The sequence below is a fragment of the Micropterus salmoides genome, unplaced genomic scaffold (assembly GCF_014851395.1).
Source record: "Micropterus salmoides isolate LMB-PRFRI ecotype aquatic unplaced genomic scaffold, ASM1485139v1 Ms_hic_scaffold_20, whole genome shotgun sequence".
Lineage (NCBI taxonomy): Eukaryota > Metazoa > Chordata > Actinopteri > Centrarchiformes > Centrarchidae > Micropterus > Micropterus salmoides.
The window spans coordinates 10,928,753-10,948,800 of record NW_024041151.1 but is presented as its reverse complement, the minus strand read 5'-3'; the positions used below and the strand labels follow the sequence as shown (position 1 = coordinate 10,948,800).

General features: G+C 39.9%; 2 protein-coding genes across 2 annotated transcripts in view; one reads left to right on the top strand and one right to left on the bottom strand.

Moving 5' to 3' along the window:
• Positions 1-1,916, top strand: part of cdk5rap2 (CDK5 regulatory subunit associated protein 2) — a 32,709-nt gene extending 30,793 nt beyond the window's left edge. The window contains 3 exon segments of the mRNA XM_038734437.1: positions 371-417; positions 552-606; positions 1,426-1,916. Of these exon segments, the coding sequence (XP_038590365.1) occupies positions 371-417; positions 552-606; positions 1,426-1,580 (257 nt within the window). The 3' untranslated portion in view covers positions 1,581-1,916.
• Positions 1,917-1,918: 2 nt separating this feature from the next.
• nup188 (nucleoporin 188) lies at positions 1,919-19,358 on the bottom strand. Its single transcript, XM_038734439.1, is given in 45 exon segments — positions 1,919-2,726; positions 3,093-3,222; positions 4,379-4,452; positions 4,540-4,671; positions 4,816-5,031; positions 5,248-5,322; positions 5,415-5,552; positions 5,869-6,021; positions 6,157-6,249; positions 6,811-7,011; position 7,393; positions 7,816-7,993; positions 8,092-8,237; positions 8,359-8,444; positions 8,569-8,646; positions 9,060-9,255; positions 9,363-9,430; positions 9,504-9,573; positions 9,675-9,844; positions 9,944-10,150; positions 10,232-10,472; positions 10,631-10,756; positions 11,268-11,334; positions 11,441-11,561; positions 11,760-11,874; positions 11,993-12,069; positions 12,178-12,265; positions 12,403-12,427; positions 12,430-12,528; positions 12,971-13,129; positions 13,321-13,447; positions 13,539-13,658; positions 13,750-13,842; positions 13,940-14,020; positions 14,779-14,979; positions 15,349-15,463; positions 15,550-15,761; positions 15,915-16,034; positions 16,138-16,230; positions 16,339-16,383; positions 16,656-16,736; positions 16,917-17,001; positions 17,091-17,164; positions 17,400-17,454; positions 19,269-19,358. Coding segments are annotated over 45 exon segments (5,253 nt in total). The 5' UTR covers positions 19,310-19,358; the 3' UTR covers positions 1,919-2,546.
• Positions 19,359-20,048: the final 690 nt, after the last annotated feature.

Here is a 20,048-nt window from a genome sequence, read left to right as displayed (position 1 = left end):
TCTTCTTTAACTTAGACAGTTTATACTAGTTTATTATACTGTATACTAGGCCTAAAACGAGTAGTCAATTGATAGTAGCTATTTATAATCAGTTTAGTCTTTCATCAAGGTAATAATGTTAAATATTATCTGCTTATAGCTTCTACAATGTGAGGATTGGCTACTGTTGTTTTACATAATTGTAAATTTGAATATCTTTGTTTTGTTGTCGTGACAAAAAAACTTTGATAATGTCCTGTTTTAATTAATTTGTCATTGTATAGACTAAACGATAAATCAGAAACATAATCTACAGATGAAACGATAATGAAAATAATTGTCTGTATATCTATACAGATATCTGACTTCATATTATTTTTCTCCAATCTAGTGTGTGTAACCCATGGAGTGTTGAAGAAAGCCAGAGGGAATTTAGAGGTGAGTTTACCCCAAGAAAAAAAACATGCCTCGGTTATAAAATGTCAAACTACTGTTGTTGTCCGCAGTGATGAATTCTCCTTCAGTGAATCGCTCTTCTTTTCCTTCTCATCCTCTGTGTGATGTAATGATAGACAAATTACTGTACCCTCTTTGGTCTGAAAGGCCTGTCTGGAGGACCAGACGAAGGTTAGTGTGGTTGAGGTGCAGGCTTTGAGAGTGACCTGATGCATGAGACCCTGTTGATTTGGTTTTATCTGCTGCATGAAGAAAAACAATGTCATGAGGTACTCAGAGTTGCCAGTTTATTGGGTTGACTAAATCCTGCCATTTTGTCTAGTTTGGACACAGTTATGACTTGGATTTAGCTAGCCACACCTAATAAACAGGAAATGTATTATATTGTTTTGATAATCTGCATTTATGATGCATGATAAACCTTTTCTGCTGGGCCGAGGCGTCTTTGAAGGAATAGTTCAACATTTAGAGAAATGCTTGATCATTATAGCTGTCGGTCAAATATGAAGCTACCACCAGGAGAGTGTTAGCTTAGCATAAACACTGGAAGGATGGGGAAACAGCTAGATTGCCTCTGTCCAAAAATTAAAAAAGCACCTCTATTATCTTGTGTTTTTACATGTTGGTATTTGTAGGGATTAAACAAACAACGTAAAGTGGGCTGGTTGGCAGGTTTTTGACAGAGCCAGGTTAGCAGCTGTATCTCCTTGTTTTCAGTTTGTATGCTAAGCTAACTATCTCTTGGTTGTAGCTTCATGTTGAACTGACACATTGTATCAACCTTTTCACCTAACTCTGAACAAATCCTTTTAAAAAAGATGTCAGATGCATGTGTCTGCAGGCAGTTGTAAAATGTCAGTGTTTTTAATCTTTTGATTTTTTATACCTTCAGCACCAACTGGTTTCAACCTGCATGTCAAGTGACTGTGCCTGCTTTCAGTGTCATGTCTGATGTTACATTATGTTGCCAACTTGTGTTTTCTCTTTCAGGAGGTCCCAGTCAATGGCCAGTAGGGGACACTACAGACCCTCAGGAGATATTTGTCCCTGGACGACTGCAGGCAGACACTCTGGAGCCTCAGAGGATCACAATAGTGACGCCTCTTTACACTGCAGCTACTAACTCTTCCGGTACAATGGCGTAAACTGCTTTTGATAATGTAGCTACCTAATTAATTCTGCTGTAAAACTGTCACCTTACTCTCCAGATATCAGTCATTTTATACTATAATTGCACATGACCAGCCTATAATTTGATTTATGTTAGGTACTTAAGTTGTAAAAAATTCTTAAATCGTCTTTGTAAATAGTAATTCATTTTAATATTTCCTTTTATATGATGCATATAAGAACGTGAAAATGTATTTTATTACAGAGTTATTGTTTATAACGTTTGTTTTCATCGGCCAGTTTATGGTTCAGGGCTACTGTGTGTTCAAGGAATTATGTACAAATGCAGTAAAGACAACTTATGATGACACAATTGTGGTACAAAAGTCCCTTTATTAACGTATACTTTTTTTTAAAGTATAAATCTTGGCAGCCACTTCAAAATGTGTACATGGATAAGCAGAGATAAGAAAATAGCAAAGTTCAGATCAAGATTTAGTGAAGGGAATTAGAAAAAAAGGTTTGTCTACAACTCAGGATTAGATTATAGAGCAGATTATATTTGAAAGGTCTAATTTCTTAAGTAGCACTTGAAACGTGTCTGGTCAGTATCATCAAAGTGACCTATAAAACTAGGCCTTGGAAAAGTGGACCCCAGTCGCTGACTGATGTCTAGGAGCACCAACATCTCTACAGACTCATCTTCGTAATACATGTTTTTCTGGACAATCAGGCAGCTTCTCGTTGGCCTTTTAAAGTAAACACTTTGGTTGTGGTCATCTCAAATGTAGTTAACAGCTGTTTTGGCAAAATTAAACAAAATATGGCTCCAATTACTAAACATAGAATCAAACACTCACTCCAAGCCACACATTTGTGCTATTTTAACTACTGCAATGGTGTACATAAAAACCAGTTTGTTCCGTTGTTAGAGGCAAAACAACAGTGAGTATTTATATTGGGAAAATCCTCCTCGTGTGTCTTCTGCTGGAAATGTAAATCTATCTCTGCACAAGTCTGACAAATGCCTGAACGAGCTGGATGAATGGCTCCTGACCTTCGTGGCTTCCCTTGGATCCTGGTGTGGGTGGTTTGGACTGGGCGGAGGGGAGGATGCTGCTGGCTGGAGACGATGGTGAGCCCCTGCGGAAGTAGCGCGACAGGCTCGAGAGAAGAGTGCTCTGGTGGTGAAGAAAAGAGAAGGATCGAAGATAAGGCTGGTGTTATTTTAGATTCCTCTTATTGTCAACAAAAGACCAAAACCATGAATGTGTTAAGTACATCTCTCTATACTTGCGATCTGTGGCTCTTAGCCCCAATAGACTGGCTCTGTAATTCCTGAAACAGCGGAGCACTGTTTAAAAGTTCGACAACAATTGAGTTCTCTGGCACAGAAGAATTCATCAGGCTTCTTCACATACTTGGTAAAAGCACAAGCGCATTGGTGGTTTTGGTCTTTTCATTTGTTGACAATAAAAAAATATAGAATATAACCAGACCTTTAAAAGTCATACAGAAGACAGGTTAAGAGAGATGTGACGTCTCACCAGCTCTGAGCTGAGCTCCTGTTTGAGCCTCTGTTTGTCTCGAGGGAGGATGGAGGGATCTTTGAGACACCGAACAGCCTGAGAGATCAGCACGTAGAAACAGTTCTCCATGGTGAACATTAGCAAGGACCTGAAATAACAGAAGCAAGTTCTCAATTTAATGGTCTAAACCAGTGGTTGGCAATAGGTGGCCGGCGGGCCAGAACCAGCAATAATATCTGGCCCGCAGCCAGATAGCTTTGATAGCAGAAAAATAAATAGATAGCAGCTGGTGCTGAAAAAGATCAGTCATGACAGTTACTCACACAATCACTTCTTCTTAAGTGACTGTGGCTGCAAAATAAAAGCGCAAGAACGTTTATTGCAGCAATGCTTTATGTTGAGTTTATTGAAAGCTTTTACTTTGAAGAGTTCTGAAGGACATTCAAAAGAGTCTCTGGCTTGCTTGACACACCTCTGGGAAGAATGTAGAAAGTTGCATGGTGCTGCGGAGAGCCCCCACTTGCAGTAGTGCATGGATCATGTAATATTCATTCAGCCAACGGTCACAAACCGTTCACAGCCTGTCGGCACCGGAGAGGGAGTGGGGGGGGACCAGGGACAGGAGATCGCGAAGTGACTGCCCTGCTGCGATCGGTGATTGTTTCCTCTGTCCAACGCTCCGCATGATCCATGATAAGATTATTGTATGTATATATATTAATGTGTAATAAAGCATGCTGTCAATATTTTAGAGACCCCAATTTATCACAAATCATGCTTTTAGGGGAGCTGATGTCTTATTAGGGGGAGCTTAGCTCCCCCTGGCTCCCCCGTAGTTCACGCCCTGAATTTCCTCAAGGAAATGAAAATAAGCGTCCATAGGTTTATGAATGCAGATCAAACGCCGGGCACACACATACTGCAGCACGTGCCTTATAGTGAGCATGTGCAAAAGTGTCCTTAGAATCAAGTAATAAGGGGGGGGATACACGCAGTTATTGGAATTCATCTTCCAATCTTCCTAACGGGAGTCCTGCACAGTACCTACTGAGCTAAACATGCACACAATGGTTGAAATAATTTGACTTTGTTCTGGCCGCCATATAATGGCTTGAAAAAAATTTGGCCCGATGCCAGACTTATTTGCCGATCCCTGGTTGAAACTAACACAAAGAAGTAACATGAATAGTGCCAGCAGCCGCTTGGCATAAAGACCGCAAGCTAGAGGCAGCCTGGCCCTGACTGAAGGCAAAGAAGTCCCTTTCAAATAATACTTAAAAGTAGCAGGCTTGAGTTTTACTCACTTCAGAGCTTGGATCTCTTCTGATGAGGCCAGTGAAGCTATACTCAAGGAAACTGGCTCTTTCTTCTTCTCCATCTGTGAAAAAATGACACAAAAACAATCAGGCATCTACCGCAGGCTGCCTGTAGCTGAAGTTATTACATGATTATGGAGAACATCTACCTCGCTCAACATGCTCAGGGCCACGTTGATGGTGGCCAGCAGGGTTCCAAATGAAGGAGCCACATCAGGGTCAAACGCTGGAGTTGTGAAGCTGAGCACAAACAGGGTTCGATACTCTGCCAGGTCCATACTCTGCCACAGGCAGAGACACAATATAAATGTCAACATGTGCCACAGTTTCTTAAGATGCTCCTAGAAATCTGAAGCTACTAATCAGGATTAAAAACATAATTTTAGAGACAAAAGTGCTTATTAGAGCAGAATAAGCAGGCTGACCTGGTCCAGGAGTATCTGGCAGCAGTCTGGAGTGAAGTGCTGCAGAGTTGCCAGGGTTTTGCTGAGGATCTTCAGAAGACTGCACTGTACAGCCAGCAGGGCCTTCTGCTCTGCTTCCTCTCTCTCCCCTCCACCTGCTGCCTCTTTCGATGGGGTTTGAGGGGGGCGTTGTGTCCTGGGTAGGGGCCCGGGGGGCAACGCCTCACCGTTTTTAGCCTAAACAAGATCCCAAAACACACAAACCTGTTATTTATCTGAATAAATAAACATATTACAACATTTTAACTGGATTCTTGTGGCAGATTTCTTGGCTGCTTACACACACAATGTGCAAGTCACACTCATTGTTGGTTATAATGCAGAATAGAATATAAATGTACCACTGCTGCAGTTCGTGTTATTAAAATCATATGAAGGTAAAACATTTTTGACCTGGAGGTAGTGATGGAGCATCTTTTTGCTGTGGAGCAGGTACGTGCAGGTCTGGCACAGATAACACAGGTTTACCTGCGCGGAGGAGATGGAAAGAAAAATACTGAACAACTGAATGTGTGTCTAACCCTTATCTTTGCCAATGTGGAGCTTTCTTCTGGACTTGCCTGTATATCTCTGAGCAGTTTGGGCAGGTGAAACTGCCACTCCTTACAGAAGCTTGAGAGCTGCAGTAGGAAACCGACCGTGTGATCCGCCTCGTCCAAACACGCCAAGCTCTGCACTGTTCGCACTGCATTCAGACACTGAGCAAAAGCAAAAACGTCAACATGAGGATTAGTAATAGTATTTAGTCATTACTTGGTAAACAGAACATTAATTAATAGCAACAATTTTGATAATCAAATAATTGGTAAAGTAATTATGTAAAGAAAAAAATGCAAAGAACTCACTGGTTCCAGGTTCTCAAATTATGAATATTTGCTCATTCTTCTTAATCTTTTACAGTAGTAAAGTGCAGTTTTAAGTAGTGGTGATATTTAACTGAACATCTGTGTATTTGGACTTGGGATTTAGAAATTGAGGAGCATTTTTCACTGTTTTCTGCCGTCACAGTCATACCTGTAGAATGCGTTCTTGATGTACTCCAACAAAGTCCAGGGCTTCGTTGATGAAGTTGTAACGCAGAGTCTTGAGCAGACTCTCCATTAATGACATGCAGAGGCGGTACACTCCTGGCCAGCAGGCAGTGTCCTGGGACTTCCGGGAGAAACTCTGCTCGCAGACAAAGATATACTGTGTTAATACTTAAATTTTATTGCAGTGCTTTGTCTGTATCAATAAGCAATGGTATTTGACATACAATGCAGAAAAGAAATTCTGTTAAGGGATTGTTATAATTTTTATTACCTGAGATGCACCATTTGAAGACACCTCATAGACGCTCAGAAGAGGGAGGCAGATAGTCTGGATGACTCCTGCTCCAGCAACAGCTGCTGCCCCCTGGAGGACAAATGAAGACCCCCCCACAACTTTTGACATCTTGATTGATTTAAAAACATTAAAAGGATGAGGTTGGTGATATTCTATATTTTTCTTAGTTTTATTCCAATGAAAACAAGAAAACCAACAATGAATTGATCCTAATGTGCCATACACCACATTAATTGACATGGTCCTTATAATAAATTTGGAGTTTATTCTGAGTCAATCCCAAATACACTGTATGCTGCTGTAAATAAAATAGAGCACCAAATAAGTACGTACTAAACCAATCGCACTATGTACTTCTCTTTGAGAGATGTTTGGGAAATTGCTGAGCCTTTTTAAAAAAAAAAAAAAAAAAATGTAATTATAGTATATTTTTCAGCATTTTTATAGAAACTTTCTTTAAAAGCCTGGGCACAGATGCCGGGAGGCTCGGAGGGAATGCTGAGAGCCAGACACGGGGTAGGGAAGTGAGAAATATTTAGAGACAGACTAACACATTGCTGGTTTTGGTCTTTTCACAGCAAAAACATAGCGCTAACCTTTTCCTTTACACAGTAGAAAGGTTGTGTTTACCTGAGGAGTGCGGGCCAGTGTGAGCAGCAGGTGAAGCGCAGCCTCAGTGAAGTAGAGGTTGTGTTTGGATCGCAGGCTTAGTTCAACAGCACTGAGCACCGAGGGGAGGACTGGAACCTTCCTCATCACTGACACCCAGTGCTCACCGTCTTCATCAGTGCGACACAGCTCCTTCGCTAAGTGCAATGCTAGTACACACACCTGGTAAAAATTAAAAGAAGCATGCATAGAATTAATTTTATGTTGGATTTGTGCTTTTGCTGTATGCACTGCACTCATTAACGTGAATAAGTTCATGGCCACTGCTGATGAAGTTTGATTTTTTTGCTCGTATCACAGCAATGTAGTTTTTGTCTACGTAACATCCAACTGCTTTTCATCTCATCTCACAGTGGCCATAATAGATATTCTCATAATAACAATGTACCAAATGGCGATGTGAAAGGGTAGCGTGTTGCTCCCCACTGCTTTGCAGCAATTTTCAGCTCATTATGTTTTTGTTCACTCAACGCTCTCATAGCATAGTTTTCGGGCACAGCAGGCAGCTGTTTTCAGCAAAAAAGCTCTAAAAACCAACTGTACACTACATGTTCAGCACCAAACAACAGACACACACACACACACAGTTAGAGGCAAACATAGTGGAGCATTTAGTAGCTAAAAGAGCCAGATATTTCCTTCAGGAGTTGGTAGAGACCAAACACAGGACAGAAACAAACAGCCGAATAAATGCTGTCTGTTTGTAGCTCTTTAACTGCTGGATGAAAGCAATGGTTTGGTAAGAAGTTCAACTTAAATGGTCAATTGTGATCACAACTTGTTTCCGCTGCCCCCAAGTTGCCACAAAAATTTGTTATGGGAGGTTTATACTAGTCATAACTACTGATAAAGATTAAATAAGTGTGAAACCACTTTGTTGACTCCTCTGGAGAAGTGTGGAACCAAAATAGGCTTTTAAAGTGCATAAAAGCACCATCTACAAGCAATCTTCCTGCCTTGGCTCACCCCATCTCTTTGTCCTTCTGTGGGCCGCGGGGAGAGTCTGTCTCCATGCAATCCTCGTCTTCCACCGTGTCTCCCGTCTGGCTCATGTGCCGAGTACTGTCAATTAACGCCAATGCCTCGTCTTTCGCCGTCTCACACACAGACAGCAATAGCTGGGGCAGCTGGGAAATATCTCCACCTAGTTGACAAATAAATGAATCAACAAGAAGACTGAATTTAATGTTGCAGTGGTCTCTAGTTTAAATACAGACAAAAGAAGACACACTAGCTTCTTACCATTGAGTCCCTGAATCTGAAGTACAGATATGAGTGCAGAGAAGACTTTGGCTTTGGTCCTCTCCATCATCTGCTGGTCAGCTTGCAGGACGCTCTCCAGGATCAGCGAGAGGGGAGACAAGATGTCAGGAGCTGTTGCCACCACACTGGAGATTAGTAACAGAGTTTATTAGAGATAAAGGAGTAAAGGATATGTCAAGTGTGCACTGTCGACTACAAGATTAAGGAAACCTATTAACTTCCTCTGTTAGATGCAAGAATACACACCATCTCCACTGTTTGAGGAGGATGAGTAGTAGTGTGGCCATCATGGATCCAAGACGAAGACATGGCACAGACATGGGTGTAGTCAGCTGAAAGAGACAGCAAAGTTAGAAAGTAAAACTGCAATAAAAGGAAGAGAAAAACAAAAGAAGTAAAACAAGAAATTTGCAGAAATAAAATCACAGGAAAATGTGTTTTGCCATGATGACTTACAGCAGCTTTGGCCCCATCCAGGACATCCATGAAAAGCTTCAGTTTGGTCGTATCATCCGTTACCTGCATCACATCGGACTGAAAGCATAAAACATACCAATCTTCGTTAAATCACGTTTTCATGTGGTTTATTTTCCCAAAAAACACTTCATGAATTTATCAGGTCACTTAAAAGTTTCAGGACACTCAAATTAATCAAAAATAAATAAAAAGGAATAGTTCGAGTAGTTGGATAGAGAAAATCGCTGGCACCCAGCCAAGGAGTCATGGTTTGAATGTCTACCAGGAGTAGAAAATTTTATCGATAGCCAGTCTCCCTCCTCTCTATAACGGTTGGCTTTTCACTCCACCATCAAGCACAGCCGTTTGGAACAACTATAAACACTTTTGTTTTCCGATGTGACAACCCGTTTTAAGAACTAGTCCTGATCCCCGGCCCATAAATCAACACCTAAACACACTAATATCATGACGTGTTTGCTGTAACATACATGGCTAGTGGAAAGAATGAGCAGCATCCGCCAGGCAGAGATCAACATCTGGGTCTCAGGAAAGTAACAGATGCCTTCCTCCTCCATCTCTGCCACGTGGCACACTAGAGACTTGACATACTGGGACCAGTACTCGTATCGTCGTGCACTGGAAAACTTCTGAAGCCCATCTTTCAGAGACTGCTCCAAGGAACCACTGTAACAACACACACATTTAACTTCAGTTATGTGAGATTTGAGCTATCGTCTGTAAATGAAAGTGATAAATATGGGAACTTATTATATTAGGGATTCTGAAATTACCTGACAACATAGTAGATCTCCAGGCCGATGATTTTCATGACAAAAGCACACGTCTCCAGAACACAAGGCTGAGAGAAAATACAGTTCTTGAGTTGAAATACTTGACATCAAATAACTGATTAAGTAATCATTAAAAAATACCTCTGTGGTATCTGAAGGTGGGGTAAGGGTTCCAAAGAGAGGTGTTGTCAAATTTTCCCAAAACCTTTCTCTGTGTAAAAAAGTAATGATATATTCATCATACTCCATTATTCAGTCTTTCAAAACATCCAGATGCACATATCAGAATTTTGTCTCAGGTAATGTGCTTACTTTTTACGAAGCACAGAGATGGCACTGTCTCTGCGATCCTGCCAGAGTGCAAGGAGGAAGGCCAGTGCCGCTCGGTGGAGCAGCGGAGGACACCAATATTTCCCCTGCTGTTTGGAGTCAATCAAGTCCAACACCACATGAAGACAGCTCCACTCACCAAGCAGAAACTCCTGCAGGTAAAAGAAAGGAAAAGAATCACGACACGGCACTACTAAATGTAAAAACAAGTAGACCTCTTTATCTTACTACACATATCCTGCAGGTCATACCTTTGACCCCTCACTTCCATCTTTGACTTCCAGGTTGAGAAAAAGCTCAATGAGGCCGGGCTGGGTTTCCACAGCAACGGTGAGGAACTCAAGGATCATGACCTTGATCCTCATGTCTTCTGTCTTGCTCTGCAGCCGAGTGAGGAATGCGTCGCGGATGGCTGCTGCGTCGTTACCAAGGCAAGCGTAGATGGACATGGGAGCCACCTGCAGACAAAAACACATCAATATGTGCTGCTGTTCAAAACAACAAGAAACATAGTGTACAAATATATCTGAAGCTCTTACAGTGGCGAGCCTTTTGAGCAGCTGGATTGCCAGGCGAGGCAGCGCAGGGTCATGTTTATGGTATATATACTTGGCCAACACAACTATGAGATTGTTGCCGTGACCCCCATGTTGAGTCAGGGCCTGCTCTAGAGGGGACACAACGTCAGATGGCGGCTTCAGACGGATGACATTGTTGGTGACAGAGAAGGCAAGTTTTACTGTCTGGATCAGGATCTGACCGGGACCCTCAGAGACACAGCTGGTCAACGTCAGAGAGAGAAAGAGAGAAGAAAATATAACTACTGAACCCGACAACACAATCGGTGTCAAAATCAGCAATGTCAAAAATATGGTTATGGGGTTAATTCTAGGAATACATAATGAGGAAAACTAGATTGGTAAGTTTTGTCTGTTTACCTGCTGGGCTGTGCAGCCAGGACCACATCTATGGTATCCACTCCAACTCCCATGATATTGACAACTGCCTGTCCAGCCTCAGTGTTTGCCAGGCTGTAGATACACAGAGACTGCAGAGTGGGAGTGCTGCATCAAGAAAAGAAAAGACTAAATCAACACAAGAACAAACAAATGTCTGTCAAAAAATCTTTTTCGTTATTTATTATATCAGAAAATAGTGGGAAAAGTTGACAGTTAAATATCTTGTTGTGTCTAAATTATCTGTGATTAGTTTATTATCATAGACTTTTTAAAAGCAGCAAATCCTCACATTTGAGAAGCTGGAACCAGTAAAATTGTTATCATTTTTGTTTGGGGAAAAAAAAAAAAATCTATGCATATTCAATGTAGATCAACTGACTGATTATTCGACTAATCATTTTAGCTCAAGAATGTTAATGTATAACAATGTAAAAACCTTAAGAATGTCAAACATTATTTAAACAGTGCAAATTATAAACTTGTTAACTTCAATTGCATGTACGGTAATATGTCCACAATTATTATTCCTACCAGCCTGTTCACCTGGGCGAATTTACAAGAAAAATGTGTAGGTTACAGAATTAAGACACTTTAATCCCAAAAAATTAATCCTTACCTGCCCTGATCTTCTCCCTCTGGGCTGAGATTGAGAATGGCATGGATCAGCTCCAAAATAAGACAGCCTGCAGCAACATAATGCAGCCGGTGTTTATTAAGTTTTTGCTTCACTTTTCTAATCTGTAAGACAGAATCTAGTATTCACTGTCATGTCAGAGATGCGCCCTTTACCTATCCTCTCCCTGACTCCATAGGTGTTGTAACGCCACTTATGGTACGTGGGCAACATCTCCTTTAACACCAGCAGCACACAGGGGATCAGGCCTTTGTTCTGAGTGCTGCCAAGCTGACCCTGAAATTAATCAACAGGGAGAGGATAAGAGAGATAAGATGTATGTTATAGCAGCAGAGCACCACATTTCTACATTTAAAAAAAAAGAAAGAAAACAAATAGAATAAAATTCATTCTTTCCTTTTTTTAAATGTAAAATAGCAAATTAGCTGCTACTACAGAAAACAGTTGTACATCATATTTGGTAAAAACTGTTACCTTGACCAGGGTTGTAATGAGACGAAGGAAGGCGATGGTCACAGCATACTCCCCCCTTGGCTGCTCGATCTGGACCAGCAGGTTGCCATAGTTACCTGCCTTCATCCCTTCAGCGCTACAAAAAACAAAAAAGTAAATAAAAGGTTTTGTTGGAATCAATACTTTTAAGTACTTCCTCCAAAAATAAGTCTGATATTTGCCAGGCAAATTAAACTGTGGGTTTTTTACTTTACCTTACACACTGAGCCGTGCTGGTCAAAGGGTTGGAGGCAAAGGGGAGAAAACCTGTGTGGTGCAGACTGGACCACACCTAAAGGTAAATAAATATAGATTACATGTCTGAGGAGGATTCAAGAACAGAGGTTTTTATTCCTTCATTTTACTTCCTGTTCACACTGGATGTATCCAGCATACCCACCTTCCCAGGCATCCTTGCAGCCAGTACAGAGAGGCAGTTCACACAGGAGGCAATCACATCCACTGGTGGGTTGATGACTGATGTTAACCTAACAGACGGTAAACACACAAATGATTCAGCAAATTCATTCTTGGTGTCTAATCAAGACTGTTTCAAATAGGAAGTACAAATACTAACCACACTTAAGAGTTAAAACAGATAAATGTCTCTTTAAAGTTAATTTACCTCTGCAGCAACATGTAGATGCGGACGTGAGAGGCAACAAACAATCTGACACGGTCCAGTCTGTGCTTATGATCTTATGGACCAGATCCAGGATGGGTTTCACACGTGCACAGTGAGCTAAAACATCTAGAACAAGAAAAGGCGGAGAAACACAGACAAGTTAATTATGCTGAAACAATGAGTGGAATAATAATTTAATCAGCTAGGATACAGTAGACATTTCTTTTTTAATAATAAAACGAATACTTTTTTTTTTTTGCTTAGTCAATCTATGAAAGCAGTTTGGTGACATTTCTTTGAGGTCTGATGGTAACTTGTGATGATAACTGGGCATTATTACTGACAATTTATAAAATATTTTCAGTTGTGTAGCTGATAGTACCCCTAATCCTTACTGCCAATAAATCCCATGAAAGACCAAAACCAAGAATTACTTGATTGTACTAACAAGTATTGTGAGGGTATCCAAATGGGATTTGCTGACAACAACAAGTATCAGCAGCCTTATTACCTTTTAAAGGATTTAATAATCTGCTTGGTGAGAATATATGAATGACCAGCAGTGTACCTGCAGTGGAAACAACATGGAGCAGCATTTCCACCTCACAGGTGAAGAGAGTCCAGGAGCTGTAGGAGTAGTCCCAGCGAACCACGTAGCCCTGCTCGCCTCCAATCATCACCTGGCCCAGCACTCCCTGCGGTATCCAAAGATTAGTCTGCCCTGTGCCTGATGGTGGAGACACAAGGTTATAGTGGAGGTATGTTACTTGAGAGAAACTTTTAAAAAAAAATCTTAAATATTCTGTGATTATGCATGATACAAATGAGCATTAAAAATTCACCAGACCCTCTGACATTCTTCAGCACACTAAATGTTGTATCTGTATTCAAATCTCAGTAACAACCAAAAAAACTAACCGAGAGGGTAGAGGAGTTTGGGTGTTTGTCTCCTCCACAGAGTCTCATCGTCCTTGGAGATGACATCATTGGGTTTATGTTTGTAAACTTGTGTGTAAAAGGACATCTTGTCCAAAAAGTTGTACACCTGTTGAACAGATATGAAAAAATCCATGGTTTAACCATTTACATTAAGGCAAGGTTGAGTGTTTATACGTCCGTGAATGTGTGAAATCTACCTTTTTAACAGTCGACTTGTTTGACAGAAGTGCAGTGAGAAGCTGCAACAGTGGTCCGATCTTATGAGGGAACATCCCGACTGCGTTGTCCAGGATCATTCCCAATCCCATGTTCGGCTTCTGGATTTAAAATTTAACAAACAGGGCAAAGCATCAAGAGTTGACATTTTTTTGTTTTTAAACCAATTTTCTCTCTTCTCTTCTTTCTCACCATTTCCCAAAAGACTTCAGCCAGACTGGGAGCAGAGAGGACATCACAGGCAGCATCGATCAGGTGGGAGCACTGTGTCACCACACCACCAGTCTGTCACATGCATCACGATAAGACGAGTTACCAACACAGGTTACAAATATGAATGAGAGTACGTAATTTTTGCATGCAAACATGCATGGGTGTATACCTGTAGGCTTTCCTCTTCAAAAGAAGTGATCACAAATGAGAGGAGACCGTAGATACACATCTTTGCTGTGCTTGCTGTGCACTGAAGACAAAAAGAGTGACAAAATTGAATGTGGTATAACAATACAAATAGCTATCTAAGAAAAAATGGATAGTACCTACTGTTATGTTTATTTGTGTTGCAGTGTTATATTTTAATCAGGAAACTGAGTTTTTGATGCACAAAATGTGATGGTTTGTTAGAGAAACGTGCTATTTTCAGTGGTCAGTTTTGCCATTTTCAGTGTTCCCACAAACAACGTTTAGCCAAGCTGTTGACTGTTAGAAAGCCAGTATATTTTCTCAGTGCATTGTCACTTCAATGTCTGGCTGCACTGGAGATATAAACCACAGCTTGAGGGGCATGATTATGAAACCCGCAGTCTGATTTAGCTCAAATTCTGACTAATCCAGAGTACAGCATGTTTCCCTACTGCCAGGTGGTTTTCATTCCAGCCATCTCATTAGAGACTGATTTAGGTCTGAGGCCCCATGTGATTAAATTTAACTACCTGCTAGAGAAAACCAGAAGCACTCTGAACCCGGGAGGACGTCTGAGATCCATAGCTCTATGGCCTTTGATTAGAGAGTGGGTTTCCTCATGAAAAGACATGTAACTTCCTTAACTTCATGTTTTTCTACAAGTTAAGCAAAGTGAGGCAGGGTGTCCAAAAGTGTGAAATTGTTTTAGTAGCTCTGACCAGACAGTACCCATTAAAAAGAGACCACTTTCCTTTTAACTAAAAATGTCCACCTTCTTTAACTTTGACCTGACCAAAGTGGGTACATTTGGTCTCTTACATTATTCCCTGTGACTCCAAGGCCTTTCAGCATGGTTGAAATGTACTTGAACACCTCCAGCTGCAGGGCGGTGTTGCCGATCCTCCTGATCACGGGGCTGGACTCGTCTGGTCGCAGTGTGTGTCTCAACAGGACCCAGGCTAGCAGCACTGGCCCGTGATGAGGGATGTCACCAAATGTCAGCAGCAGCTGATCCATCTCCTAGAAGAATCAGAGGATATGTGAAGGTTCACATGTTCGTATGGTTTATTCTAGATGCCTAAATTAGTTCTCTCAGTGTGTCATCAATTATATGCAATTTGGATGAGTGAACATTAGAGCTAGGGATTTTATTTATAAAGTGGGCTAGTAGAGTCCCTCTCTCCTTTCTACTGAAAAACAGAACTAATATTTTTCCAACAAAGGGATAATTGCTTTACCCAACGTTGCAACTGTGCACAATTTTGAGCCTAATTAAGCTCATTGTTTTGCTTTTTCAGATTGTATATACCCTGTTTGGTTGAGTGTTATTGCTCTACAGGTGTATTACAGGGTATTTATGTCTGTTGCATTTAGAGATCCCAGTCAAACCTTGATGACGTCAGGAGCACTGGAGAACTGATGCTGATCTGTACAATCTTCTAGGGCACACTTGTGTAGGAAGTCTATGTCCATTCCCTCGACCAGGATGAGAGAGCTCAAATAGCTGCAGGCCAGAGAAACATACAAGACATTACAATTACGTTCCTTTAAACACATGAATGGCACATACAAACACTGAGGTGCTCTTACCCAATGCGATCAACCAGCGCGTCCATGCTTTTGTCTACTAGGTGTCTGTTGGTCTGCCGCAAACCGAAGCCCTCTTCTTTGAACATTTTGGTAAAGGTCAGCAGGTCAGACGGGCTCATCTCAAAGTAAGCGTAATACAGAAAGATGATCTCCAGCAGCAGAGACTGTTCTCTCAGACACTGCAGGAACCATAGTGACACCTGCCTCTCAGTCTTAAAAAAAAAAAAACACAACAACAAAAAAAGTTATTTTACATCCTTTGATGGACAAATGACCTTCATTTCAAACAATTTGTGATTTTATATTGGATCTAGGTTACAATATACAGTATTAAAAAAACCCAAACATATGAAGCAAATTATCACCATGAGGTTTCCATGAGTTTCCCATGTTGGTGCTTCTGCTTTGAAGAGCTTCTCAAACTGTGACTGGTAGTTGCTCACTAGGTCCTTCTCCAGCTTACTGACACAGTTACTGTACTCAGCCTGGACAAAAACAAACACACCCACAATTATAATACAGAAGCAACAAAGAATAAACTTATTTTCTTCTATTATCTGATGTGAGGCAAATCCAGCTGCTTCTCACCCTGTAGGGATGTCGCTCGTCCTGAAAGTATGTCAGCAACAGCAAGACACATCTGAGCAGACATGTGCGCTCCTCGTAGTAATAGTCAGCCATCTGTGAATACACACAGTCATAATAACTGGGTAAAAAATGGAAATGTAACAGTCACGCTGAATCAAGGTTGACTACACAGTAAGTCTAAATGACTGTAGATGTACTGACCTTTAGCAGCAGTGCCTGGCTTTGTCGCTCATCCTTGAGAACAACCTGTATGGAAGACTCTGTTAGCAAACATCTGAAAATCTTTTATTATATCTTCTTACAATCTTTGATTTCTTTTGTTCCTCATGAAAAATTGTAACCCTAACCCTTAATCCAAGTGACTGCAGCACTAAATCCCACATACAAAACACAGCTTTACTGAAAACCTAAATGCATTTATTAGTATTCTCATTTTTCTATAAAACTGCACACAGCAGGTAAGATTTTGTTGAGCGCACCAAGATTTCAGAAAAAAAATTCCAAGTGGGACCAGGCACCTTTAACGAGTCACGGGTTCCTCTGTAGTCCTCCTGTAGGTAGCACTGTAAAAGCTGCACACTCTGCTGCTCATCAAGACCCTGTAACAAGCATTAAATCAAATCATTATGAAATGCACAACCAACCATGCATCTTCAACCAAGTCCAGTTGCCTTTGATTTTAACCTTCCTCGGATAACTATAACCTGGATGACAAAGAATCTCCACAGACATCAAATGAAGACAGTGAACCACCCAACACAGAAATGTTTAACTCTTACCAATAGTTTACTGATCCTCAGGCCAAAATCCTTCAATGGTTGTGCAACATCTTTGTTCTCCTTCACTTTCCCAGCAGAGGATGGGCTAGAACAAATTAGGTTGACAGTTAATCATTGAAAAAAACCAAAGGGTAACAGCGTATTTGATGTTGGATCTGAATAACTGTAAGATACCTGGGTGGCTTGTAGTAGGTGAGTCCTTGATGCAGTCTGTCCCAGTGTCTGTCCAGCTCTGCCTCTATCTGAGCCTGTGCCCGTCAAACATTTCATAAAAAACGAGGGGAAAAATCACTTGTGTCATTTGGTCTAGTGTAATTTTCTGCAAATATATTTTCTTCATAACGAGTATAAAGTAATTGGCTAATATTAATTATGTCTGTGATTTTGGTTTACATCATTCCACCAATTACACATGCAAGAATCAAAGTACGAAGAGGACCATTTGACCCCCCCCCCCGCAAGACATGTGGCAGGAAGACATACCGGCTCTCGCAATGCAGATCTTCCCAGCAGTATGGTCCATAATTCTCGACAGCTCCTGAGAGAACAATGTATATATTAAATCGATAACTGACATTAATGTACATTACACAGAAAAGTAGCATGGGTCATCTGCATGTGTAAGTACAATTTGATCTTATAAGTAGATTAGGGGTGGGCAATATGACAATATACACTGTAAGACCATATAAACCTTAGTAACATAATTGTTCTGTAAAAGCCTAGCCCCAGTTACACACATGACCCTTTTACTGGCTCGGTTTGGCTTCACGATTTGACAAATAAACGCAAGTCTCAATTAGTAGCCTGGTCTGGTTTTTATAGAAGTTTGGCGTAGAAACAGGTCCCCTAGCCCCTTGAGCTAGTTCTAAGCCACTTAGATTGCACATACCCAAATTAAAGTTCAAACTTTTGTCAATATGGACATTCTACAGATTGTTAGATTCTCCACAATTCAATCGTTTAGTTCATTTTACAAAAACAATGAGCACCAGTGTACTTCATTTAGTACTAAATGTTCATTCTTTACCAGCATGGTAAAGAAATTAAAGGCCTGTCCCGTGTAGTCATCTGTCCCAAATATAAGCAGGAGTTCAGTGATTTAAGGAAAAATAAAAGCCTGGGCTTTTATTTTATATATATATATATATATATATATATATTAAAAGCCTGGGCTTTTATTTTATATATATATATATATATATATAATAAAACCTGGGCTTTTATTTATATATATATATATATATATATAATAAAGCCTGGGCTTTTATTTTATATATATATATATATATATAATAAAAGCCTGGGCTTTTATTTTATATATATATATATATATATATATAATAAAGCCTGGGCTTTATTATATATATATATATATATAAAAGCCTGGGCTTTTATTATATATATATATATATATATATAATAAAAGCCTGGGCTTTTATTTATATATATATATATATATATATATATATATATATATATATATATAATATATATATATTATATATATATATATATATAATTTTTTAATATCCCCCACCCCTAAAGCAGTTCCATGTACCAGCTGTAAAATGTTTTTGTATAACTGATGTAGAGAGTGGGTTGGGATATATTAAAAAATTTGGTTAATACATACTGATATATGCGTACACACGCAATAAGGCTGACTGCGTCTTTCGTCTTGCAATGCACTTTATAACTCATACATTATGAGGCTTACTGCATTTTAAACACCCTCCTTTAAAGTTACACCTCCATTAACATTACTTTTCCCAAATATAAAAGCTGTCAGTTCATATTAACTCAGTGTAACAAATTTATATTATCTATAAACAGGTCGAAGGCTGGGGTAGTTTCAGTGGCAGAACATGGTTTCATTTGTAAACTTTGCAGATGCGAAGGGAAATATTTTTCATTCAAATAATAAAACGTTGAGTTAGCTAACTTAGTCATTGTTCTCTCCGTGCACAAACACAAGCATTAGCCTCTTCTCCTTTGTCACAACTAACCACTGTTGGAGCTAATTGCGAGGCATATAAACTAGAAACGTGAGCACCGGCTCCTCATCTAGTTAAATAACCAGAGTTGTAGTTTACAAGTTGCTGTTGTTGACATGCGGCTGACACACCGCGCTGCTGAAAAGCCATTCAAATGTTTAACTGCTAGCACTTGCTAAGCTAAGTTAGCGTGGTGCTAACAGCTGAAAACACACATTGTCAAAATATAAATGTTACTGCTGATAGGTCTTAATAAACAGACGTGTTGCGTAGGAATGTGAACTCACTGGTGAATACTTAAAATAACTATTTAAACAATGCAGACGTTAGCTAAACTTTGTTGCTCTCTCCCTACCTGACGCTGATCCCCGATTCCGCCATCTTCGTTCCTGCCATGTGATTGGTTGTTGTGTTGCGTCGTCATAAGCGTCACAGGCACTTTCTTCCTCGTCTTCTTATTTTCAGCCAACTGCCACCTTCCGGAGTAGTTTTTCCTACTTTAATGGCATCTTCAAGGAACAAACACGTATCTTTGTAGAAAAATGTATTATAAATGAATATAAATTAATAAATCAATTTTAAAAATATAATTAATCAAGGGGATTAATCAGAGAGTCGCACTATTTCTTTCTCAGGTTTTTGCAATGAATGCAAATCTTCAAATCATTAATAAATGCTAAAAACCTTGGGTCAGCTTTAAATAAAAATCTACACTTATGAAAATACTAAACAATAACTCACTACATTTGTTTTCCATAAAACAACCAAAACTTAAAATTATGGTAATCAAAAACATGCATTACATTCTTTATACGTAGCTTCATCATATATTCTGTCCCAAAACAATTTAACAAAATTACAGCTACAGAAAAGATTCAATATCTGTCTGACAAAACATTGTACATTCAATACAATCTAAATTTAATCCTACTCTTAATTACAAGGATATAGATCATTACTTGCTTCGAAATGAACCTTTTTCTATTCATGAAACAACGGAAATCCAGCCCGAGTCCAAATCTTTCACTAAATTCTTCCAATTCTCTAAGAAAAAAAATTGTTTATAACCTTTTTCCTTTACATCTGTAATCCAGTTTAAATTATGTTCATCTTAAATGCTGAACTAGCTATGAAA